This window comes from Lethenteron reissneri, chromosome 39 (genome assembly GCF_015708825.2).
Source record: "Lethenteron reissneri isolate LAM-NWPU_2019-01 chromosome 39, ASM1570882v1, whole genome shotgun sequence".
Taxonomy (NCBI): Eukaryota; Metazoa; Chordata; class Hyperoartia; order Petromyzontiformes; family Petromyzontidae; genus Lethenteron; species Lethenteron reissneri.
The window spans coordinates 194,472-222,378 of NC_083817.1; the positions used below are offsets into that span (position 1 = coordinate 194,472).

Here is a 27,907-nt window from a genome sequence, read left to right on the forward strand (position 1 = left end):
AAGAAGTCAAAACATTTTATTGATGCTAAAGAAAGTGTATCATTGCTGTTCCAGACATAACGTATACACTGAACAAATTGTGATATAACAATCCAATTTCCCTTGTATAAAGTCAAGAGCAATACAGTACTCTGCAAATTCCATTACAAAAAATCATAAATTGCCATGCCCGATATGTTCATAACCTACAGACGTTGTCATTAAATTGTAATACAAAATCAATTGAGAACTGTAGATACGAGTTATATTAGTGGTATTTAGATTCGTTATCTTACCATTTTAACAGTCATATAAATGTCAATATACCACAACATTTAGATAATCAAGTTCCTGTATATATAATAAGATGTTACAATGACATTTAATACCTGCTGTAATATGTTCAATAAATGGAGACACCCGAATGACTGTCGGCTCTTGTGTGACCACACACACTGATTAAGTGCGACTTGTAGCTCCCACATTTATCAGCAACAGGTAAAACAAATCATATTGAATGAACACGACTGCACAAGGCCCCCCCCCCCCCCCTCCGGTCTGCTTGCAGCGCAGCTCAATGGCACAAATCAACCGATTCAGAGTAATGCCGCGCCTCATTACAGCCGAGCGCGAGTTAATGGTAATATAAAAGATAAGGGTACAGTCCTGGAATCGTCCACTCCTGCCTGTTGGCCACAGGGCCTCTACTCGAGGGAGCTCTAGAGGGTCCCTGGTCTACTCTTCCATGCTCGCCAGATGTGGTGGAAGAGGTGGGCAAACCCACGGTTAACCCCAGCACACGTGAACCTGCCGATCGCCTTAACGGTGGTGAATCCATCCACTGCTGGGTGGGCAGAGGCAGTGGGGTGGTTTAAGAGACTCTGTCCCATTGTTTCAACTGCCGTGCCGGGAGATAGAATCCAACTGGCGAGGTGTAGATTGCTGGCCCAGTGTGCCGACCATAACACCCTGACAGCTCTATAAAACGTATGCTTGTAAACATGTAAATACAAACAGGATCATGGTAATTGGCACCAAAGGTGTGGCATTAATCATGACAACCAAGGCGTTTTGACAGTACCGAAGTACCATGTTGATCTCGGCCATTAACACTTGGGATTATCTACACTATGGGGACCTCATTTGCCAGTAAAAATATGATAATTGGTTCTTTACCCTTCTATCTGGCAACAAGAAGGGTAAAGAACCAATTATCACTTGGGATTATATTTATTCAAATAAATAGCCTGCATCCTCTTTGCGGTGCATAAACACTTTCATCAAGAATAAACAGACTCTTTCGTATAATTTGCTTCTCGTTTCTGCAGAATTAAAAAACCCAAAACAATGTCCTAACCTGCTAAAGGCAAGGTGACCTTGTTAAAACCAAACGGGAAGTCCATCGACCAACAAACTATACGTCTTGCGATTACGGTATGCTGAAGCAGCACATACGTTTCAGCGCATGTTATTGTTGTAACAGGAACATTTGTTAAACATTTCTCGCAGGCAGTGGATTCAGTAAGGCAAACGATGACCTCGAGTGAAAGACGTCTTGTGTGATGCATCACACGCAGCCCAAACAGATCGGTACCACTACCAATGCAGTGGCACGACATGGCGCTAGCCATACGACTTCATGTGAAGGCATTCATCTTGAAAGACAAGGTGAGTTTGAATGCACTCCAACAGAATTTTGAATGTACAATACGAACACATTTTAAAGTACATTTGAAACGATTATTAACACTCAAGTTGTACATACATGCTGTATGCAATGGCTAGTGACATGCGGTACTTTAACAGCGAGTATAAATGCATTTCAACTTTCCATTGCTGATTTTAATATTTTTACACAGCATGCATGCAATCCCTGAAGCAGGCACAGTTGAGTATACGCAATGTATGTATGTTTAACTTCTTCCGCACGGTACGTAGCCAACTGCGCTAATCGGAGGTGCAAACATGTGTTGAGGATCTTAGTAACATGCTTGAGTTGTCTCGCCTAGGTCGCTAAAGATTAACATCAGAATCCACTTGGTGCTAGGCTTACCACCTTCTCCACTGCTGACAAAACTCGGACATTGTTCTATCAGTCTAGGTCGATAAAAAAATGTTCAGCCTCCTGTAATAAAGTCTAATACAAGACCGTACCACCAACATATCTTGGTATAAATACATTTCTGACACCAGAACAAAAACACTTTGAAATTTTAATGTAGAGCAACAGACGTGTGGTCGAGTGGGTACAAGGCAATTACTCGGCAAATTTGAAACCACATCAGCCTCATACAAATTCCGGTTGCCGATCCTCATCAGCTTGCAGCTCAGGTTTTCCCAGTGGCAGAGACAGCAACACGCTGGTGTCAAATTTCTTGAGCCGACTCGCGTTACTATTATTCAAGTTGTCATTTAGGCATGGGGAAATAGCAGTGGGCGGTGGATGACATTTGGAAGAAATACTTAACTGAGAAGCGTTGGTTGAAAACACGGTACTGTTGGTCAGGCTCGATGGCTGGAAAAACATTTCCTGTGGCATGCAGTGCGAACGGGTCGGCTGTGTCTCTTCGTGCGGTCGCCCGTGATTATTTTCGTGAACGATTAAGTCATTCTTTCCCACACAGCATTTTTGTTCATCAGACACAGACGCCGTCACAGGTTGATTCTTGCTGCTTCTGAACACGGTTTCCCTGTCTGGACCGCGAGAGTCCGGAAGCCATGCATGAGAGTGCTCCATTCGCGGTGCGTAATCTGCGCTGGTCACTCCTGCTGCTCCGGGGATGACATCGCGCAGTTTTGTGGGCCTACTGTGAGGCCTCACTGGAGGTCTCCTGCGTGGGGCAGCACTGCCTGTACCCCTGATGAGCCTTGGAAATTCCTTAAAATCCACTGCAACAGTGTTCCCTGTGAAAAAATATACAATGTGCTATGTCAAATACCTGTATATGAGGGTCAGTGGATAACACATTCATGAAGCTCCCTCTGCATGGGGTTTCATCACCTGGCTATAGGGAATGCCAGTCCAAAAAGTGGAATAATTTCGATCTGTACGCCATCTGTACAAGGATTCAGTGCTATTCCCCTTGCACTCATGGATTTTTCTCTTGGTCTCCGATTTCCTCTAATATAAGAGCACAGAACTTGAGCAATAGTTGCCCCCGGTACTGGATGTTTCCCCCACTTGTCTATGGATTACCGCACCTCCGCACATTTTTATCTGCAAATTGCATGAATGCCACTATATCTAAATAAAACATTATTAACACTCTATGATGCGTGTGCTGATTATATTAAACAATGATACATTACTTTAAAAACAAACACTTTTAATTAAATAGTTACTTTTATTCTTCAGAATCAGAATCTTTATTTATATTGGAGGAATCTGTTGAGCTATGAGCCTCTTTTTCAGATGCCCAGTATTTTCACAGATGTCCAGTATTTTTGGTCGATATGACCATTATAAACTCTGAAACTCCTACCCTCACAGTGTTTCCAATGATTGAAAACTGAAGTTTTGAGATATGTTCACTGCTTACCACTCGTGGATCCATGCTGCTCATAGCCTATGGCTTCACGCGAAGACCAGACCTCATCTCAGTTACTCTCAATGGTAGAAGATTCTCACCAGTATTTTTGGCATCCACACTTGCAGTCACAGCCCCTGGCACCGTGGTACTGTTAGATGTCAGCTGATCTGATCCTGCCATCACAAAGCAGAATGGGTCATGACCCTCCTCTTGAGAAGAGCTTTGTGAGGAGCAGTATTGAGAATGGCCAGTATTCTCTGCACAAGGGCGCTCACGCAGGTCCCATGCCAGACCCGCTGCTGCACACAGCCTTGGCAGGCAGCTGCACTCAGCAACACATTCAGCTCTACACCCCAACACTTCGGAGCACTTGGCATGCTCCACGTTCACACAAGGTGGCATGTCATTATTCCCAGCAGCACTCTTCAAAGTTTTGTCAAATTTCACAGGATTGGCAGCACTAGGTTCCTCTCTGACATACGGGCCACAGTCATCGGTGGAAACTACAGAACTAGTTTCACTGAAGAGCTTCTTGTGCCAAAATATTAACATTTCCACCACATGTGACTGGATGGGATAATCTACAAGCGAGCACAGATCAGAGGAGCCCTTCATCGAGCATGGGCGCAGTAACGTTGGTCCAAACACGATTCCAAGATTGCGGAAAGACATCTTGTTCTCTTCTTCTCTGTCTGTCACCCTGTAGAATAAACAACGTTAGGAATTACCTGCATTAATTCAGCACGACAAATGTTTGGCATTCCAAATATCCTAAAATGTTCTATCATTGGAGGACAAGCTCCGAGTGTGGCATGAAACACATAGTGGCTCAGCAGTAGGGTGAGTGGCTGACAATCGGAATTTTGCGAGTTCAAATCCTGGTTGAGGGTTTACTCAGTCCATCCCTCCCTCCCGGGTTAATAGAAATGAGCACCACTTCGACTTCAACACGTAGCTTTAATTTTAGGAAAGTATCTAACATTATTTACACGCAAACTATATAATTTGCAAAGGCCGGGGGATGTTAATCTTCTGAACCGCACAGAAGTCTCAATATCGGTTTAAAAATGAACGACAGGGTACATCATAAACAATAATCTCCATTGACTCAGCCTGGACATGTGACCGCACCTCCAGATGCTTTACACGAGAGGTGACCGGAACACGAGGGTTACATTTGGAGGTTGAGGGCAGAGGAAGCATCAATGCCATTGTGGCTGAAGCAATGTCCCCTATGTATTATTATTATTATAAGACGTAAACATAGTATGTATTCAATGTGTGGTCCAAAGCAGCAGAACCTGTGCAGGTGTTGAATGATGTAGGACAGGGTGTTGTAGTGAGGCGAGGGGAGTTGCTTCAGCAGATCCTGAAGTTGAGAGAGAATCCGGCCCAGCTCGGTGTGCTGGAATGAAGGGGCCGTGTGGCAGAGTTCCGGAGTCTCAAGGCCACTCGGGGGGAAGGCCTCATCACCCAGTAGCAAACTCTCCCTGGCCAAATCCAGAAACGCTCCGTACAATTGAAATGGCACAATGGGCTCCGGCATCTGTCACACATATTTGCACAGGCACACATGTACAAAGCCATGACATACATACATACATGACATGGCATAGATCACTATATTAAACCATTACACCCCTCCTAATGGTCACCGGCACATTGTACTGTGCTCGTGTTTTGATGAAATAAAAAAAACATTACTCTGCTTGGCACAACAATCTCATCTCAGATGTCAGAGGACTTCATTGTCCACTGTAAGCGAGACAAAAGACACAAAGTATTTTATGGTTATACACCCCACAGTATTATTAACCAGGGTGGCCTGCCGGTATCAAACTGTGAACCCCTGCACTGTCCCAGACCGAAGTGGAACACTCACCCGACGCAGGAAGTGCTTCAGGACGTTACTGATTACGTGCACCGGCTGCTCAGAGAGCTCCACAAGCTCGCGGCCATTCTCAAACGCAGCACAAAGCCGGTCCACCTGCGTCTTGAGCCCGTTCACGCGGTACAGGCCCTGCGGAAGATCACAAACATGAATAACTCAATTGGTATTACACACAGCGGTCATGTCGCCCTACTAGGAGACTCGTGTCTACTTGCAGGCCAGCACCACACAGCTGCCACTGGCGGTGTTCTTTTGAAGAGGTTGAGATGAGATGCAATGCTTAATGTGTGTAAAGCGTTGAGATGCCTCTGTGTGAAGGTATTCTATCACACAATATAATAATTAATATGAACGCTCCAACCAATGTGACAGCTCTCCAACAATATTAAATGGGCGGGAAACTCTGGGTTAAACACAATATAATAACTAGGTTGTTAAAATGTGTTTCTTTAAATTACTGGTAACCACAAAGAAAACCAGTAAATAACAGTTACTGTTATTTACTGTTACTGTTTTTATGCACATACATATATGTCTCCAGCAATAAGCACAACATGTGTTATCGCTGAGAAATGAAATCACTTTGACCTTTGAGAGTTTGACTGAAGATGAGCAGTGATTTAGAGCTGGCAAACAGCAGGAAATATCCTCAAAGCCAAGCCTTCTCTACAGAAGCCTGACATAATCTTGATTTGAATTTGGAGCTTTCGTGACTATAGGAATTGCTTTCCCACCTGATGACGGATGCTTGTGTTGTGCCCGAAACGTCGTGATTTATTTTTTATTTTATTTTATACCTACGTGACTTTACCAAAAGAATCAAAGAGTATAAAGCTTGACATTAATTCATAAGCATGGTATTTTTATCTATCCGTTGAGGAAGTGCTGTACAGCTAAACCCTGGCTATCCGAACTAATAGGAGGAGCCCTGTTCCGGTGAGCTTAAGTTCAGCTTGCCACAACACCAATCAAAATTAATAAAATAAATCACTAATAACCCTGTGTACCATAACCGGCATTACAAACACATCAAACATGAATTAATAAGAATGTTTAAACATGTACTCTATCCTAACGACCAGATAAGCTGCACATGAAAGACAAAAAAACTACCGTGCTGCACTCAGTGGATATGCACAGAATCAGAATCCTTTATCAGATTGTTTATTTAGACTGAGAGGGATCCGCTGAGCGATCAAAGCTCTTGATTCACAGATGTCCAGTTGGGGCAAGTCAGTACTCATGGTGGAGGTGCATCGATGTCCTTGGAACAATATAAGCAAAGCAGTCAATGTCCAGCAGAGGAGAAGAAAGCTAAAGATAAGATTACAGAATAGGCATTTACAGGGTATGCAGCTACGAAGCATGCTGCCACCTGCCATGCCCTGTGAACACTGCAGCAATGTGCTCGGAATGCTGTCAGGAACCATTATATCGTCTCGCTGGTAACTGGGTCGGCTAAAAATGTAAACCTGGCTAGTCAGGGGGCTTGCCGTACCTTGACACAAAGGGCTCTCCTCTCCATCTCGGCGACGCACGTGCGCACGACAATGGGTATTCCGTGGGGCTCAGAGCGCGTCACAGCCAGCAGCTCCTCCCCAAACACGGCGGCTCGCACGCCGAGTCTTTGCCGCCCACACCGGATCAACAGCGTCTGCAGACACTTCCGGTGGCACACGAGGAAGCACTGCGACCCCAACCAGAGCACAGGAGACACGGGGGTGTTAATTCCTCGTGCGTTGTTAAAAAAACACACGAACCAATCAAAGTCCAAGTCCATTTGCACTATCCACACTTTTCCAATTATCAAGATCTAAAGTTGTTGATGCCACCACACCTCATTGCCAACACATAGTTTTCACTATCGTTTTTTGTATTGTTTGTGGTTGTAACTTCTGGATATCTGTAAAAATTTGCTTCATAGCTCATTGGATACCTCCAGGATAAATAAAAGATTCTGACCTGCTACCCTCTGCCAGATCCCACAGCTTCTGCACAGTCGGGACACATGCCCTCCAATGTCCGCACTGTCTCCGCCAACATTTGCTCTTAGGTCTTCTCTTCCCCCTTGATCATTGAACTTGTAGAGAACACTCCAGTAGAATTCTAAAAAGTACTTGGTCTATTTTTCCCACCTGTGAGTGTGTGTGTATATATGTATGTGTGGTCGCACAGTGATTAGTGATTTCGATTCCCCCTCATGGCCAACACCAGTAATAATTTTCTGAACCGGTTCTGGGCCTCCCCTAGGTCGAAATAGCTTCAATCGAGCACCTGGCGCGGTGTGTCAAAATTGCCACTATGGAGACAAAGGCACCCACCCCCTCGTGTACTGCGCCGGTCTTCATAGGTGCTCGCTAACAGCACTTGCCTCAACAGTCTGTGCAGGCTATAAGGGGGATCTTCATATACGTATCATTACGTATGTGGAAAGTGACACCCTGCACAACCTTACGAATGAGTTGTTCCATCTCAAGGGATTTTACATGTGTAAAACTAATTGTCGAGGTCTCACCTCCTCACACTCTGCCCCCTGAAAGTAGATATAGGCATCACACTCGCGGCAACGTGAGAGGGCACGTAGCCGGCGTAGACGATGTGTCCGAGCAGCTACTGATAGGTCGGTCTTCTTGAAAGGTCCGGAAACAACTGCAGGCATGCTGGTTGAAAGGGGATTCAAATCTGTATAAGAAAGAACAAACCATGTAACATTATTGCGTTAGAATAGTTTCCTTTGCATTACAGGTTCCTACTTGAACAAACCGGTCATAGCAGTCACTGGTTTGCCACACATACAGAAAGCTCAAGCAGCAAAATAATTGTTTACCTTTTTAACTGAGAAACGAAGGCAGCTGCCACAGTGCTGTAATGGTCTTGTACATTTATATTCTTGGTTCTTTCAGTAGTCACGTAGGTGGAAATAAAAAATGATAAAAAATCAAAATAAAATATAATAGTATATATTGACTTTATAGCAGTCTCTACTAACTCTACAGTAGTATATACTAACTAACTATAGTAGTATGTACTGACTCAATAGCAGTCTCTACTAACTCTACAGTAGTATATACCGACTATAGTAGTATCGACTAGAGGAGTAATGGATGACGTGACGTCATGAGCGCCGTGAGGTGTATTGACGTCACGTCATGAGCACCGTAAGGAGATATCGAGAAGAACGAGGGCGGGTCTGTGAAAGGGGGAGGAGCCGCCCAAGGGGACTTAAGGGGGACCTCGTGACTAAAGCGGGGTCGTTTTGGGAACCGGGACCAAGAGCGGCTGAAGGATATCTCTCCCCCGTCCGAGTTCGACGAGTGGGAGAGCCGAAGAGATAGCCGAGAGCAGGGCTCGTAGAATCTGTGAGAGCCGGCTAAGAGTTAGAGGGGTTGCTCTTCTCAGTCGGGCGGTGTTGGTTGAACCCCCATCACAACTCGAGTGAGAGAACCCAAGGGGATAGCCGAGGCTAGAAATAAGAGTAGAGCCAGGGTCCACACGAAGAACCCCGTGTAGCAGACACCTACCTCTGTTGTAAGTGTACTTTCCCTGTCATAATAAACTGCCGTAAGCCCATACAAGAAGATCTATTTCGCGTCCATCGTCACCACACAACAATAGTATATATCGACTCTATAGGAGTATCTACTAACTTCACAGAGTGCCGTGGTGAGGCCTAGTCCCACGAAGTGTCGCCGGCCTCGGCAAGATGGCCCAGCCGGCTGAGGTGGCACCTTGGCCAGCTGGGGCTGGGCTGCAACCCCCCCCCCCCACCCCCCCCCCCCACCATCCCCCCACCCGCCCTACAGTAGTATCTACGTAGTATCTACCAACTCTATAGTAATAACTGCACACATTGGGGTGGGTGGGGGAGAAGAGGACATCACACTGTGAAAAAATTACCTCAGCGTTGTCTTTTTTTAAATGCATTTTGAACGCGAATGATAATTTTTCCCCCGTCCCCACCGATCGGGTGTGCGTTGCTAGGGGCAACCACAGGTCAGCAGTTGCTGCGAATGCGCAGATGCGTGCTTTGGCGCCGCCCTCAGCGTAGGAAAATAACAAGAATAAATTGTTAATTTTACTTTTTTTAACTGGACGGATGGGAAAATCTATCCGCGCTTTTTCGTCCTGGGGCTTATTGCGTCGTATCGGTGTACTTTGTTTAAACGTAAACACCACAGTTTGTCAGTTAAAAGCATCACAAGGTACGCGCGCAGACAGACAGAGACACAGACAGACACAGAGACAGACAGACAGGCACAAAATTACGTTTATAAGTAAGATAACGATGGATTTCTAAAAATGTCAGCAATGTTATGACTTAAATCACTCTTTCAACAAATAACGCAGCACCATACAATGGCAAGGTGTATCTTATGAAACGGAGACCATTCAAATAACATATTGTAGTCATGAAAAAAATAGCACCTAGGGCTTACTCGATCCTTAGCGTATTCTGTAAGATGGATGATTCTAGAGGGAAGATGGGCAGATGCGTGCCTTATGTTCCTTCTTTTTCGTTAACTTTTTGGTTTGTTATATTTATAATGCCCCCACTTCTCTCCCTCAGTTACCATCCCATGCCTGGGTTAGAAAATTAACTTGGTACACCTTAACTAGCTCCTGTTCAAGTAGGAAAGCCTACCCAGACGGCACGTCCCTCTGACATGCTGATGTTACCCGTGTCTTCTGATGTGCCTTCTCATGTGACCGCTGATATTGAATTTGATATCAAATTACAATAGCAACAGACAGCACCTGTTTCAAGTCATATCGCCTCAACGGGATACACGTGTGCACCACTGCTGTAGTCATTATGGGAGACAGTGAATGACAAATGAACACAATATCTCTCTTGACCCTGAGCACATTTCAGCTTAAGTCTTGGCTACATCAACCACAATCCTGAGAGTCAGTCAAGAGAGCCATGAATAACAGTGTTACATATTTCACCTTATTGTCCTTGATAATACTAGTAAACATTCCTCCAAGCAAACACTGCAATGTCGTCAAAGGCAAAGTGATTTCCTGCTCAAATGAGCTCATCTGTTTAAAAACTGAGCAAGTGGTGGCTATTCCTCATGTGGCAGGTACGAGATCTATCCATACGACAGAGAACCGCTACTAACTTCCCTACAAAATAGTAATTATTTTATTGACCCCAGAGAGATACAGAGTCAAGTCAACCCCCCCCCCTCACAACCTTTGGACTGCTAGCCCCATGCTCTACCAGTGGGCCAAGATGCCTCAGCCCACACATTGCTAATCAAGCCGCATTCCTGCAGAGAAATAGTCCAACGAAGATTGTCAATATGCGTGCTGGGTGAGTGAGTTGCATGGCGGAGCATTCACCTTTGTCATAGGAACTGAGGTCCTTATCCTCCAAGTCGTCCAGAGAGGACATGGTGCCCGTTGACGGTGTTCGTGACAACTTGCGTTTAAAGTCCCCTATGCAGACAAGGCAGCACAATATGAAAATGTCAGAGCAATTATCACAGAGAATAATACATGAATAGATTCTACACGTTCATACATATATAATGATAAGAAAGGTCACTTTATTTTATTTTAACTAAAGGCACAATTAACAGTCTGTTCAGATTTAACCTGTCAAAAGCATGCACCATGGTATTTTCTAATTTACATTAAAAGGTTTAAAAACAAATTTTTCAACTATATCTTCAAGTTACTTCACCAATTGTCACTCCAATAGTTTTATTGAACTGAAGAGCCACTGAGTGCAAACTGCAGAATTGTATTATTCTGAGTGGTGTAATGTTCTACATCAGTTAACATTGTACATTAATGTACATTGCTTTTAGTTTCCAGCAAAGAATGATAGATTCAATAGGAAGATCCTGCTGGCATTTGACCAATTTGTATGGTGTACTTGGAGAATACACACAAGTGTTATAATGACAAGTGTTATAATGACAAGTGTTATAAATTCATTAAAAAAATAGGGGTGAAGAACTTGACCAACATCATATACAATTCCCTTTCTCTGCTGACAAATTCCTGGGAGCCCACATTATTGACCATACTACAGATGACAGACCAAGCTTTAGCGACTGTCCCCCTACATTGCTACTATCCTCCAGCTCACCACCATCATCATCGCCACCACCATCGTCACACATGGTCACCACCACACCTGAACTGGTGCAGGGTGAGTCGAGGGAGCTGCTCACAGCGTCGGCACTCTCCGAGTCACTGCTTGAGGAACGGATTTGACTGAGGCTCCAGCACTTCTGGGGACCTGCAACATTCACAAAGCAGATGCACACGTCCCTGAGAACTACTCACTTCGCGGTCACGGCATGTAATGTCAGCTCGAAGAGATGGAAAAGCCATAACCATCATAAACAGTATCTATTAACAATCATATTCTACACATTACCATGTTTATGAGTGTACTCAATGCAAAATTAGATTTACACCATATTTAAAAAAGTAATTAACGAGAAAACGTCCATCCATTTTTACCAATCAAGTCAGCGAGCCCAGTGCTGCTGCTGTCCCCGGGTGAGAGCTGAAGGCTGGGCAGCTCCTCCGTCAGGGACGGAGATTGCAGAACCCCCATTGGGACATTCCACTGGCTGCCAATCGACAACTCTTCACTCTTGCTGTGGCCCAACCTAGTAAGCCACACACAGCGACACCAAGACGTAATAGGCGGAATAATTATTTGTTTTTTATAGAACGCCCTTCACACCGGGCATCTCAGAGCACTTCATGTGTGATAAGTGACTTACATCACATCTCATTACAACACATTTGAAAAGACACCCCCCCAGTGGCAGCAGCCGCAGTGTAGCACAAGGTGACTCGGCACCTGGCCTGCAAGCGAGCATTGGTCTGTCAGTTGGGGGTGATGATTGCTGCTGTGTGTGTCATCCAAGTTCAGTGATTTTCAGATTTTTTTTATTTGGAAAAATTTCGACCATGACAATTGGTGCACAATGGCCTTCTCATTTCGATTATATCAGGGTACCTTTAACGCCCACTGTGAAGTAGACTGTGACGGTGGATACAATGGGTCAGGCATGGTTAAGCTGGGCGGTGGTAACGCACGCCTGTAATCTAGTACTTCGAAGGTTGGGAGATCGCCTCAACGTTGTGACATTCAAGGTGCCATACCCTGGCTGGCCAGAAGGCAGTACAGCAAGTTAACTAATTGCCATCTGTTTCCATCTGTATAGGGGTAGAGTGTTACCCCCTCAAGCGAGTGGGTTTCCTCCCACTTGTATAAACACTCGTCATTAATTGGCTGAAAATAACCGAGGCTAAAAACCCAATGCAGCGGCAGGATCCTCCTGAAAAAGAGTCCCTCAACTCAGTGTGGCTCTCCTGGACGAATAAATACATTTTCAAAAGTCTTTAGCACGGGAATTGATGGTTCATATCAACTGGCGGATGAACCCCTGAAAAAATATTTCTACTTTGTGGAAAAAGTTAATGGTGGTGGTGGTGGAAACCCTCTAGAGCTCCCTCTCGTGGTTGCCCTGCTGCCAGCAGTGGCATAAGCGAGCAACAGTGGGACTGGACATTTACCGTTTCACTGAGAAACGAGGGAAATTGAAACACGCAGTTATCAGTTCCTAACTTTTGCAACCGGTAATCCATTCTGAGAACGGTCACCAGTTTACCATCAAGGTTTAGCAACCCGAGTAGGGAATGAGATGACGCAAGGAGCGTACGCACGTTTTTCTGGGCGCGTGTCCAAGGGCGCCATGCACACTCTGCATGTAGACGACGTACATGTGACCAGGGCGATACGCGCGCGTCTCTCCACACGCAGAGGCTGGCAGCAGAGGGTCCCTGCTGTACACCACCTCCAGATACCTCGCCACCACCTGCGTCGGCATACGCGCAAGTACGGAAATCCCTCGCCAACTGCGGGGGTTACATTCCTGAAAACCGCCATGGTTGGCAAAACTGCGGTTGGCAATACTAGTTTTATATTATTTAAAAAATAGAGAATGCCTCTCATTCAAAGTATATGTGGCCTCCTGATCCATGCTAGCCTCTATAATTATCCATGGTACCCTGTGGCATCAAATGATTTATACAACAAAATAAAAACCCACCATCATGACTGCCGCTGTGAAGTCCACAGGCAGTGGTGGGGGTCCCCCACGTTACCAGGGCCGCCCATAGGGGGGTGCAGGCCCGGGGTACATCCCACTGTGGGCCCCCTGACACCTTCAAACTATCTCCTGGCTTGTCAGGATATGATGGCAGTACAGTAAGTCGATTCATTTCCATCTGTATTCCATCTGTACGTGAATTGAGTGTTACCACCCCTCGCACGTGTGAAATTTCTCTGGGTACTGCGGTTCCCTGCTATGTATCAACACTCATTAATGGAGCTGGCCAAAATCTGATGTATTCAATATTTAGTAAAGTTTTACTGCAAGACATGAGGTTGCACTCATGTAGTGCAGAGCTTAGGAAGTGAGGATGTGAGGTTGGTGAGGTACAATGGAGGCGAGGTTGGTGGAGGTGAGGTTGGTGGAGGAAAATCTGGCGGTGAGGCAAGCGAGGTGTGATTGGCTGAAGGGAAATTGAATGATGGTGCCAGCTTTCTGTATTTGAAACGTGTCTGTCCACACCTCTTGCAGAGCAGCATCGGCCTTCTGCAAGAGCTGGTTGAGTACAGCCAGGAGCCGCCCTTTGAGAGTCACCAGATTATCACGCTGATGCCAGGCTTCAGCCGCATTAGTACGGCACAGCACCTCCGCCTCCAACAGCTGCAAATCAAATCCATGCTATTATTGTAGTGTCCTTTCAGTGCATGGCCACAAAGCAGTACATCAGCTGAACTCTACTACAAAGTAGTTGGGTAGCCATGTGATCAGTGATCCCATAGGAAGCAAGCAACTAATAAAGTGTGCATTTCAAATGTATACATTACTATTCTCAATGCAACCTATATAAATATGCAAGAAACACACCTTCACTTAAAAGATAAAAGTATTTTTAAACATCCCATCACCCTTCTGGGATTGGGCAAAAAAATCCCATTAGAATCGGTTGTGCTTTGCCGCACTAATAGAAATGTCTCCGAATAGCACAGTAGGCTATGTTAAGTGAAGTTCAACACACATACAGGCAGTCCCTGGGTTATGGAAGGGTTAGGTTCCTGGGAATGATCCGTAACCGGGATTTTCCATGTTGGAAACTGAACAATTTCCCCCCAAAATAAATGACAAAATCCCATAGCCGGAAATAGTTGTGCCTCCCCTACCATTTTCTCTCAGTACCACATCGCACTGTCGTCCGTTTTCTATCACTACCTGTATCGTATCGCTATAGCGACGCTCTGCACTCGCTACTGATTCTTTCATTTCATCGAATATCTACCCGAACACTACCTATTATTAAACTAATGTAACATCTACTGTATTAAATTGTTTATGAATACCAAGAAACATTTTTATGTTGTTAATAGAAAGCAGTCACTTCCAAACGTTTGTTTACCGTGAATTAGGCTAGGCCTAAACTTCACACAAACACATACAAGACAAAGACCCCTCGCATAGCCTGTAACAGACTGTTGGGTCAAGTGCTGTTAACGAGCACATATGAAGGCCGGCACAGCACACGAGGGGGTTGGGGTGGCCAACACCACGCCCGACTGCCTTTGTCTCCCTTGTGGAGATTTTTACACATTGCACCAGGTACTCATTTGAAGCCGAGTAGACCTAGGGGAGGCCCCGGACCGGTTTAGGTAATCATTAGTGGCGTTCGCCGTGAGCGGGAGTCGAATCCGGGTCGCCAGGTTCGTAGCGCAGTGCGCTAATCACTCTACTATCACTCCCCATACACACATACCAAATACCCGCCCATGCGCCATTAAGTCACGGTGACATCACCTTGGCGCCTGTACCAGGTCAGGGTCACATACATACACAGTACGTCCAGTAAATAACTCATGAAATAAACTTAAAATGAAGAAAACTAGCAATAGAAAGATGGGAAAAAAGATAGTTCTAAGCATAGAAAAGAAACAATTAATCCTCATAAAGCTCGGGCTCAGTAAAGGCGACGTTTTCATGGAGCGAGGCATATTCATCCGCAACCTCACCGCGCTGCACTATTTATGCTTGCGTAACTATCGCAAACATTTCCGCATATTGATATTTTTTTTCACATTATTTATTGGAAAATTTCTGTAAAGTCGGATTTCCATAAGCCGGGTCTTCTATACCCCGGGGGCTGCCTGCACATACATTGTTTAACTTATGAACTTAGATAGGAAGGCAGTTTCCACAGTGGTATAATAGAGCAAATGTTTTAAAGCAGGAAATTTCAGGGCTCTTAACTGGGAAATGAGGGCAAATGTACCACACGGTAACTTAGGCTGCCGTGCTGTTTGTACATTCTCACACACTAATCAGCCCATTCGTTCCCGACTTTTGGAACCGGTAAGAGATTCTGAAAGCGATTACTGGTTGTTGTTGAACAACCCCAAGGGGTTGTGATGCGGGGCAAAGGTAGCACGTTCGCCGCTTGTTGCAGAGGTTCATGGTTAGACTCAGGCAGGCCGCTCTAGTTAATACTTTTTAAGTACTTTTTAAGTATTAACCATAATGATACACATAGTCTGCTTCACAGTGGACGTTAAAAGATCACCAAATGTATTTGAATCAAGTAGGCCACTGTGTGCCGCCTTCATTGCACAAATTTGCAGAGTTCAAAATATTAGCCTCAAATTATTCATTTGGGATTGTATACAGCAGTCATAGCACCCTGCAGGCAAATGTTCACTTGGTGCCGAGTCAAATTGTGTCACACAGGGACAGCTGCCCATGAAGATGCCTTTTAAAATGGTTTAAATAATAATAATTACATTTATATAGTGCTTTTCATCAAGGATCTCAAAGCACTGTACAGGACACAGCAGCATGATGTGATGCAAGTAATTTTTTTTTGTGTGCAGCGCTCAAATACGCCCATCGTGAAGGGTGCTCTTATCAAAACCAATCATTCCATAAACCCAATTAAACAATGCGATCCTGACCTTACGCTGGGCCTCCTCGTGCACTTGCTGTCTCTTGTCTGTGGTCTTGAGACTGTTTCCCGGGTTCCCTGTAGAGACCAGCGCCAGATCCTCCTCCCTCTGCGCACGCTGCAGCTCAGCTATACGCAGGCAATTCTCGGCATTTCGCTAAGCAGACCCACGAGATGGAAGAATGACAAATTAACACGACACATATCAAGACTCGATGTAGCCAAGAATAGGATGCAAGGATATGATATACACACAACAACACCTCTTGTGAATGAATGCTGGTCCACGTGGTGGTATTATTGTTTACATTTATCACGGGGTTGCCACCTGGGAATTGGCATGACAGGCCTCGGGGCTCTGGGCCTGTGCTCACCAACTCGGCCTGTGCTTGGGAGGAATTTCTTTTTACCAATATCTAGTGGTATTGTGTTGAACTTTATGGTAGTAGATGGCACAGTTTTGATAGAACTAGGCTGACTGAAAATTGTGGTTGGGTTTGGTCTAAGTGGAAATGGTGGCACCCCTATTTATCACAATTACTGAGCATTTTGCCCAAAGGCCTGTCAAGCAAAGCAGCCAGCAAATAAGGGCTGTAACAATACACAAATAATAATTTACTCTTTTCTTGCATTGAGCAGTGTCATTAAGAACCTTGTAAAACGAGACAATAACAAGGAGTTCCAAAGTAGAGTGTTCATAATAAAATAATAAAATTTGTTATCACGCCCACTCACCATAATGCAGGTCACAAAACGTATCTTACGGCTTCATCGCTCACTCTGCTCCACCTTGGAATTCCCTCCTCCCATCATAATCTCTTTTCCTACCCTCTCAATTTAAGACGTCAACCCACAACTTTGATAGTTCCAATAAATGTAATGTTGACAGTAGCAGCTTCACATTTTGGGACTTTGGGCTTGTGGTCATGAGCTGTGTTTAAAGAATAATAATACTACTCACGTATTGATCCAAGCCTCTGTGCCACTGCTCATTCATCTCATTTCTCTTCGTCTTCAGTGTAGCCCGCTGGGCAGCCAGAGGCTAAAAACACAACATACGAAAACAGATAATATCATCAGCCATGTCCAATCCACTGCTGGATAAAAACCTCAACAAGCCACAACCTGCCCAAGCTAACTTACATTTCTTAACAGTTTGGATGATGTCAAAAACCTGTGTACATTCTGCAATCCGATTTTTACATTTTCTGACTAATGTAATTCCAAGCATGAACAGAAATAACAGTCTGCTGAATAATCTCAAGCACACAGAGGCCTGCATAATACACCCTCACGCAATACATTTACTGATCTTTTAGTTTTCATTTGTTCAAATATTTCAACTGGAATCTCATTTGCAAGGGTGTCCAGGGTATCGACTGACACACATAGCAGACACGTAATGACACATGCACACTCATACACACGTGTACAAACAAATGACACATATATAATAGGATTAGCACAGTTGGCTACGTATAGTGTTAAAGAAGTTCAACATACATACATTTTACATTATAACTTATACAGTACATGCATGTGAAGTGACTATCATTGCGAGTCAAAACACATACCTCAATATGTACATTATTAAATGGTGCACACCAGAACTGAAGAGAGAAATGTCTCGTATAAAAAGTGCATAACCTGTACTTTATTCTTATTGGTATCAACCCTAATTGTATCTTTGCACGTCAACTTCCGCAGCCAATATTACGAGGCATAATTGATTTGAAGTTGAAGAAAAATTCTCTGTAAAATCAAGGAAGTCAGGTTTTGACATTATTCTGACTTCCTGGTATCTAACTTGAAGATGTTTTATGCAGTTTCAATCAAAGAATCCTATCTATTGTGAAATTTGGTTGTGAAAATTGTACTTCAACTTACCAATGGAGGTGAAATAACAATTGGCGCCTAGTTTTAAATGCTCGTACACATGGAAATATAATGCTTGGCTCTGTTGGATGCTGGAGGGTCTTTCGACACAAATTTGGCCAGAATATTGTGGCTTATCCCAAAAATCTATTATGAATAAACATTGTTTCGCTTATTATTATAATCAGTGCAAAGGAGACACTGCGTGGCTGCCTGTGTGCGTGTTGGAACCTGCAGCAATGTGGATGTGAAGGGTTTCCCAGTGTTTCGAGTTGTATTCTCCGCAGCTTCATTCTCCTTCTTCAACACCTCTGCGAGTACGGGCACCACTGGCATCCACTGCTGCACACAACACAGCCACCATCCACTGTGTGGCTCAGATGTAATTGTAAATGCGTAACACTGGCTATTGCAATTGAGTATGTTTGATTTGGCATGGACCTCATTTTCATTTGCAAAAAATGTAAACTATTACGACAATAAAGCCCTCCCATGTCAACAGGAGTGGTTAAAGACAAGCAAAGCCTGGACAGGCTTTGGCATTCAGCTTCAAGCTTGCTTCATGTCACAATGTCACATTGTAAGTATTAATTCTTACAATGTGACATTCAGTCCATGTATAGTTGCGTCTTATTAATATGTAAGTTGATTCATGGATACATCACCATGACCCTATTGGGAATGCAATGTTTTGTTGAAGAGTCAGGGTCACCAAGCTCTATCATTGACACAAACATAAGGTCAATATAATCTTTGCATTTTAAATGGTGCTGGCTTAAATGCCTCAGCAACTCAAAGCGCCACCACCAGACACAGCCAATTATTAAAGTTTGTCACGTAAACGGAACATGACAATTCGTTACTAGTATAGCACACCGGAGCATTGGAGAATAAATCCACATTTACAATTTGAGCACGATGTTTCGCCAGTAATTACAACTAGCATCATCAGGCAACAGCCAGATTTGTGGAGAAATGCTCCCGTTTCGTTCTTAGAGGGATAAATGTGATGCCATCACTTGTGAGCCAATCAGGTGTAAAAGCTGGGGGGTAGAAATAAATTACAACGGATTACCATGACCGGTTGGGTTATTCATAATCAACGTACATTATGCATGCACATTGTTCCTGTACGTCCTGCCTTAGGTTGTGTGCATGGAAATCGTAATACCTGTTGTTGTTTGCTCACAGATAATCACCATCGACATATGGTAGTCCGTATAAGGCATATAGTTAACAATGAATTACTTGTCGATTCACTTCGTTTTAATTGCTTGGTCAGTTTCAATGGTTGTGCTATTTGATTTGGTTTTGGCATTCAGTGCCCTGTTGGTTTTGGCATCATTGTAACCATTCAATTGCAGCGCTTCTTTTACACAAATCTGGCTGTTGCCTGAAGATGCTAGTTGTAATTACTGGATATACTCTCCAACACACTGGTGTGCTATACTAGTAACGAATTGGCATGTTCTGTTAACGTGGCAAACCTTACTAATTGGCTGTGTCGGGTGTTGGCGGGTTTAACGACACATTTACGTGATCTAACCAAAAACCTTTCATATGGATATTGGTCGCGAAAGCTTACGTGTCAAAGCGCCTTGCATCACTTATCAAACAATTTGAAGAGCACCGCTTGTGGTAGTTATCCTTGTATGGCATAAGGGGACTTGGCACCTGGCCTGTATGAATGCATTCTTCTGTTAATAAGGGGCGATGATTGCTATGTTTAAATCCAATTGAAACCTTTGCAGTTAATTTTTCTAATCTTGGCAAATTTTGACCATGATGCCGACAGACAATGGCCTACTCTTACAATGACCTCACTGCATCTTTCACATCCACTGTATTTTTATGTTAAAAACACACCACAGTATCAACCGCGATACTACTGAAACAAGTGGCGAATGCGCTACCACTGGGCCATTTCAACACTTCTAGAATGAACACACTTTAAGCCAAATTAGATGTGCATGTGTGGTTGGGCAAAGGTACCTTGTTCATGAATACTGGACTCAATGTCTGGTTCACCATTAACAAGGTATTTGCATGTTCCACTTCTGTGAACAACAGCATTGAAAATACACATGAAGGTGTAATGTTGTGGCTTGTTCATGCATTGAGCACATGCATAGATGTACAATGATTCACATATATTACATTGTAAAACAGGTGTTTTTGCATTTATGGTAACTGCATGTAAAAAAGGAATAAAAACAGGTACCACATATAGAAAGGTCTAGCGACATAACATTTCAATTGCTTAAATTGAGAATCGAAGGGAGCTGCCATGGAGTCATGGGCACTCACACTGGACTTGCAATCCAGGTCCTCAGTTGAAACAATGGGGCAAATCTCTTAAATGCCCTTGCCTCTGCCAACTCAGCAGTATACATGGGTACACCACAGGCAATGTTTGGGGGAGATAAATCTGGATCAAAGGAAATTAATAAGTCCTGTCATTGGGGCCTACTTTGAAAAACACGAGGACAACAATACAACTTGGTTAAGATAAATAACAGACTTAATACATGCAGTGACAATAATAGTTACACAGAAGCTTTAGATGTTTCCTGCCAGGTGGCTCAGTGGAAGAGCAAGCGGCTAGAAATTGAAAAGTTGCGAGTTCAAATCCTGGCTGGGGGGTGACACAGCCCACCATCCCTCCAGTGTTGATACAAAAATAGGTACCACTTCGTAGTTGAGTCAACAGTGGTTGTCCAATGGATAGACTCACCCCCGCCATAGGAACGTGGGCACTCCACCACTGGCTGAAGGCTGTAAACAGGTGATGAACACTACCTAAATGCTTATTTGAACAGGAAATCACCTTTTTACCACTGATTTAAAAGTCTGAAATACAGAACAAAGTCGGATCTGTATAATTGTGAATATGCTCTGTTCAAAACTGCAATTAGAGCCATGTGCTCGGGTCCCATTGGTCGCGATTCATGCACCCACGGGAAGAACTCTACCGAGGTTGAGTCGGCGTTCCATGTAGGCGAGAAGTCCCTTGCTATACTCAGACCAGGCCTTCAGGTACGACAGGCTGGCCTCCACGGTGCCATCAAGCAGCTCCCGGTCTTGACTCTGCTCAGCTTCTGCAAGACCGCACAAACACAATTTTAACTGCGGTTGTTAAATGGCAACAAGGAAACCGGTAACCGTTTTCAGTTGGTTGCCGATTTCAGTGGATTGTTAGTAACGAATGTACTGATTGGCAAGAGCAAAGTACAGAGGACAATGAAATGGGCAACTCAAGAGAGTACTTGGTCTACTCTTCTACACTGACCAGGCATGTTGTGGATACTACATTTTACCCCAACCACACACGATCAGCCAATCAACTGTCGTGTGCTCATTTATACTGCTGGTGGACAGGGAGATTGAAGAAACTTGCACCATAGTTTCAACTGCTGAGCTGGGAGATGGAATTTAACCTGTGATCTCTAGATTGAGTGTCCATTGTGCTCACTATTACATAACTGTGGTTTCCTTATTTTCTCAGTTATAAAGGTAAACATATTTCTCAGTTTATTGCTCAAGACATTGATGTGTGGAAAACCAGTATTACTGCATGCATAAAACCAGTAATACCAGTAATACTGGTTTTATGCAATGTGAGTCATGCAGAAGAGCATATTTTAACAACCCTGATAAGAACCCACCAGCTTTGTAGAAACTTTGAACAGAGGAGGTCCGGTTCTCTGAAGAAACTCCATCAAACAGCAAGTTGTCTACAGACTGAGGAAGCAAAATTTTTAGTCAAATGAACACTGAGTGCATTAAATTTAAACACCCGTAGGACACACTGTAGGTGTATTAACTTAAAACTTTCGTGACTGCAGGAATTCATATTCTTTGATTATTTTGGTAAAGTCACATAAATAGAAAAATAAATGATAATGAAAAAAATTCATAAAAATAAATTGTTATTTTTTCTATCTACGTGAATTTACCAAAAGAACCAAAGAATAGGTGTATTAACATTCAAATACAAGGGCATGTGGAGCCGAGTATCCAAGGGCACAGGTACATACAACAGATACATATATAGCTTTAGAATGTCTTGTGCACATATACCCCCATTAACATGCACACAGCTTAATCTGCTTCAGTTTTGGGGTTTAGATATTTCATTTTTATTTATGTATTCAAATATTTCTGGCTGACTCGAGTCTGGCTGTCAAAAGTGTTACTGTGCAAGCACATTCACCCCACATACACGTGCATTTAAAACACACAACCAAACATGCAATATATTTGGGTAATATATTACATTCTAATTCCAAAATTTACAATGACCCCATTGTAAGGCCAGGTGCATCAGCAGCAGATTGAGTAGCTCTCAATTTGAAGGTTGCAACTTTAATTACAGGTTTAGGGTTGACTCATCCCCTCCTTCCAGGGTCAATAAAATGAGCACCACTTTGTAGGGAAGTCAACCGTGGTTGTCCGATGGATAGACTCACCCCCACCATAAAAATGTGGAATTTCCACCACTGGCTCAGGGCTATAAACATAAATTGAGCATCAACTCAATCCTCACTTGAGAGCAGGACATCACTGTGACTATAGATACCTAACAACTTACAATAGCTCCAGTTCAATAGACATTTCACAGTTATGCAATGTTTCACAAATTAAGATAATCAGCATGATAACCACACTACCGCTTGGCATCGTCTGCATGGTGGTACTCACCAAGCTGCGGACTTTACGAGCAGAATGTAGAGTTCTCGTGTCGACCTCTCCCATCAGGAACTCAGACATACTGATTAGGACACATGACACACGTTAATCATTTTACACAATAATTATTTCGATTTAAAGCTTTCGTGACTGCAGGGATTCATCTTCTTGGTTCTTTCGGTAAAGTCACGTAGAAGGGAAATAATAAAATAATAAACATAAAACATTATTTCCCTTCTACGTGACTTTACCGAAAGAACCAAGAAGACAATAATTCATGTTATGTATTGGATATGATTGGGTCAAACTAGGATATATCTAACAGAAGATTCTTGCCTATACACACTTAGCAATTCACCAGCATTGGTTCAAGTGAGCAAAGATTTTCACGAATCAGCAAATACAGATTTGCTGATATGTGAAAATATTTTTTAACTTGAATTATTGTGCTTATATACCTGCATAAGTCTTAGGTGCACTACCTATTTACCATCTTAGATTACAAACACATTTATACATTTAGACCATTAACATTACATTAAAAAGTAGTTGTAGAAGATATGCGTTGCATGGACACCGAGTTTCTCAGGCATTGAAGCAACACCCCATACATGTAGACCAAGCTTAGCTCTCAAGTGTCTCTTCAATCCTGAACGTGCATGCACCTTAGGCAGAGCTATATTGACGCCTGTGATGACAAGTGAAAAGAGTCCAACTCACACACTGCTGAAGGCCATAGCCAGTCCATCTATCGCCTGCTCAAGCAATCTGTTGGAACGACCGTCTTGCTCATTTGGGCAGTGCCCTGCAAGACACACAGTGCACACGTGACAAACATAAAATAATTATAATAGGTCATAACACTTCCCTTTTTGCTTCTTCCCTAACATCTCCTTTCCCAAGCACTTATAATAATGTTGCTTAATTCAACTTTTATCATGCTGTTTGTTGCTGGCCATTTGAAGTTTTGGGCCTTTGGGCTTGTGTTAAGCAACTGCATTTACAAAGACATGTAAAAATATTGAACGCACAGTAGATGAAATTACGTATCATGTTAAACACAAAAATTAATGACAGTAAACCCTTAATATTTGTGGGTTTTAAAATTGGGGTTTAAGGTATTCTTGACACATTAATTGCAGTGCTATTTTAAATTCATGGGGATTGTTTTAAATGTGTGGCCGTTGCTTGTTACTACCCGACAAGAGCGACTGAGCAGGCGAGTCTCGCTCACTAAGCCAGATGCGTTCGACAACAATTGCTCCGAAACGAAAATTCGTTAACTGTTGATCGTTTTTCCACGAACTCCCATGTTAAAAGCTGAGCAACGTTTCAGCCCCAAAATGTTCCACTCTTGAACAACATTTTTACGTGAGAAAAACACATGTCAAAAGAAAATAATAAAATGCAACACTTACCACACATAAATAACCACAGTTCTTGCAGGTGCCTGGCATTTTTGTTGTTTTAAGGGTAGATGTTTGTGGGTCGAGGGAACAGCAGGGACCATGCAGGACCACCTTGTTCAAATATCCCTCGCCACTGATGTTAGCCGTGACTCAGAATCGAACCAGGGTAGCTGGGTTTATAGCCACAGTGCAGGGATGCGAGATGGAGCGCGACTTCCTATCCTGTACTGTAGTGAGGCATGTTTACCGCACTCTTTACAAGCAAGTGTTTGCCTTTACATTTTTTTTAAATCACACTGTATATTTCTTTCTTTATATTTTCACTTTTAAATGTTTACAATCACCATTATTAAAGGCAAGTTAAATAACACAATATTATACAATATATGTATTTATTAATACATATACAATTTACATATTTATGTTTAAGCGTAATATGTTTATGCCCCTTAATTATTTTTGCCTGCTTAGCTTTAAGTATTAATATTCGCGTATTTAATATTTGCGCCATTCTCCAGGAACATATCCCCGCAAATAAAGGTTTTACTGTATAAGCTAATCAAAGTTAGTTGTTTCTTATGCTCAAATGACAACGGAGGCCTTTATAATCTGTTCACATCCCTGAGCCAATTGTGGATATGCCACATCCCTATGATGGAGGCAAGTTAATTCACAAAACAACCATTGTTGATGTTTTTAGAGTGGTAATCATTTTGTCGACCCCGAAGGCATGATGGGCCGAGTCAACCCCCAGCCAGGATTTAAATTCGCAATCTTCTGATTGTGAGCCACACGCTCTACAAATGAGTCACCGCGTGGATGGAGAAGCAGATTCAGGTATACAATGAAGACCGTGTCAGGCACATAGTGCACGGAATGGCGTTTATAAACAGATTCCACTGAGCAGACCTTTCACTGTGGCGATGAGGCTGCCAATGGCTGTGAGCAGCCCCACCGAATGCAGGGCAGGGTATCTCTTGAGCACCGGCTTGAGCACAGACAGTACATCGCCCAGCTGTCTGTAAACTCTCCCACCACCATCAAGACCTGGGCCAACACCTAAGGGGGGTGGTTTAAATCAAATCGAAGGACTTTCAGTAACAATTAAAAAGGTTATCAAAACCACTATGTTGTTATGTTTTGCACACAATGCACAACTTTTTTTTTTATATATATAAGAACCAGCAGTGTGTGCCATTAAATATGTATATATTCAAGAATGCATTTGAGAGCGAGTGTGATATTAATAAAAAAAAGCATACCGTAGAATTTATAGATTAAAAAGTTTGCATACATGCCCTTAAGTGTTTGGACATATCGCTCAACACGTTTAAAGCCTTGCAAAACATCAGAGATAACGGTGAGAGATCAGTTTGGCTTCAGCTTATATTGATTAGTTAGAAAGACAAAATTTAAAGCGTGCAGATTAGAGTGGATGCCAAATGGTGGTGCACAATGCCAGACACGATCAAATGCTTTAAAACCACTATCCTACATGTAGTTATAAAATCTAGGGTATGACACTGACCAGGTGGGGTGCGAAACTGACCAGGGCAGAGGGCAGCTTGGCGCAGGCGTGCCAGCGTGTCAGAGAGCTGCCTCGCCTCGTGAGTCAGCTGCAGGATCTCCTCGGGCTCCAGGCCGGGCCCGTCCAGCCCGGCGCTGGCTTCGTCAAGAGAGCACATTGAGACGCTCTTGCTCAATCCCTGCTGCCCCAAAGACAAGATCCCCCACATAGAGGGGAAAACCTATTCTCAGAGGGTGGGTGATCAGCACCACGCCTGACCGCCTTTGTCTCCCCAATGCTGATCTTTACGTATGGTACAAAATACTAATTTAAGGGTGCGTCGGCCTACGGAAGGCCCCAGAACAGATTCAAATAGTCCCCACCCACAGGCTTCAGAGCACTCAAACTAGCCTCATCTCTCTTTATCACGAGCGTCACATCTTGCCAATCTGGGTTTGGTTGACAGCATTCAATAGGAAAACGGAGGGTGATGCAGTCAAGTTTTGAGAGGAGTCAGCTTTTTTAAACTCATCTGCAGCCTGTATACAGTGACGAGAATGTAAAGGATGCAACAGATTTGTAATTGTCAGCAATGGTCAATCCTATGCTGAGTGAAGACCTCCCCAAGCTGCCTCCACCTATCACACTCCTGCGATGTGACAATCCACCCAGCACCCATTGCACGAACTCATCTCCGCCCTGTTGAGATACCCGGTTAAAGTTACCGGCGAGTACTTGACGAGTTCAATATTCCTCTGTTATCGATCTAGTTCAGCGTGACAACGCATGACAGCTCTCGCTGTTGCCAAGGTACTGCAGTGATCGGCAGGCCCTGTAAAACCAAGAGCCACTGACCACTTCCCGTGACAACGACGTCCCCACAGACAGGTGCAGGCGATGATCAGCGCCGCCAGGACGCCTGGAGCCACGGAGATGTCTGGGGCCGTCATGCTGGGGCAGGGTGTAGGTGTCCATCCCCCACAGCTCCCAAGTGACCTCCACAAAACACCCACAACAACACAGCGCTCACTTAGGCCAACAAAACCATTGGCATATTCATAGATTGTATACATGTTATCCACATTCAGACATAAAGACCACACCCATTCATCTTAAAAGTGCATATTTCAATATAAACATTCATATACAGCGCAGTACAGAACACAAAAATAATGATAAATTACGGAGAATAGAACAAAATTATAAAATTAATTGATCAGCAACATTAGTTCAAATCAGTACAGGCAGACTGGCAACTTTCAGATGTTTAGAGGCAAGGACCCCTCTGTTAGATAGAGGTCCTCATTCTGCTTAGACAAAAATAAAAGTTCATATGTATTTACTGAGCTTTGAATGAACCCTGTGTTCACCTGGTTCTCAGTGATGACTCTCAGTACTCACCTGGGACTGCGTGCTCACTGCTCACCTGGTACTCGGTGATGAGTCGGTTTCACCTGGTACTCCGTGACGGCTCAGAGCTCACCTGGTACTCGGGGCTCACCTGGTGCTCAGTGTTCACCTGGTATGAAGTGTTCACCTGGGACTCAGTGTTCACCTGGTATGAAGTGTTCACCTGGTGCTCAGTGTTCACCTGGTATGAAGTGTTCACCTGGGACTCAGGGCTCACCTGGTGCTCAGTGTTCACCTGGTGCTCAGTGTTCACCTGGTATGAAGTGTTCACCTGGTATTAAGTGTTCACCTGGTACTCGGAGCTCACCTGACGAGTCGGTTCTCACCACGACCCCGTTTGAGTTTGCGCCGCCATTGTCTCAGGGGAGCCGCCCGGGGAATCAATAAAGTTATTGTCAAGCGGCACGGAGTTGGTAATCAATAAAGTTATTGTCAAGCGGCAGGGAGTTGGTAATCAATAAAGTTATTGTCAAGCGGCAGGGAGTTGGTAATCAATAAAGTTATTGTCGCGCGGCAGGGAGTGGGTTACCAATAAAGTTATTTTAACTCCCTCCCAGGACGCAACATCGGTTTTCTATAAAGTTATATTCAAGCCCCTCCTCGG

The 27,907-nt window shown here is 43.7% G+C and overlaps 1 protein-coding gene across 1 annotated transcript; it reads right to left on the reverse strand.

Moving 5' to 3' along the window:
- LOC133351848 (rho GTPase-activating protein 45-like) lies at positions 1-27,679 on the reverse strand. The gene is made up of 23 exons (XM_061567414.1): positions 27,611-27,679; positions 26,749-26,889; positions 25,936-26,092; positions 25,296-25,445; positions 23,698-23,782; positions 22,990-23,059; positions 21,954-22,029; positions 21,261-21,386; positions 20,281-20,345; positions 18,520-18,630; positions 17,375-17,455; positions 16,424-16,570; positions 14,013-14,150; positions 13,102-13,253; positions 11,884-12,035; positions 11,552-11,656; positions 10,750-10,845; positions 7,916-8,082; positions 6,899-7,087; positions 5,392-5,529; positions 4,811-5,055; positions 3,608-4,209; positions 1-2,883 (listed from the first exon to the last, which is right to left on the reverse strand). The coding sequence occupies exons 2-23, from the start codon at positions 26,866-26,868 to the stop codon at positions 2,267-2,269; spliced, it is 3,789 nt and encodes a 1,262-aa protein (XP_061423398.1). The 5' UTR covers positions 26,869-26,889; positions 27,611-27,679; the 3' UTR covers positions 1-2,266.
- Between the last annotated feature and the right edge of the window lie 228 nt (positions 27,680-27,907).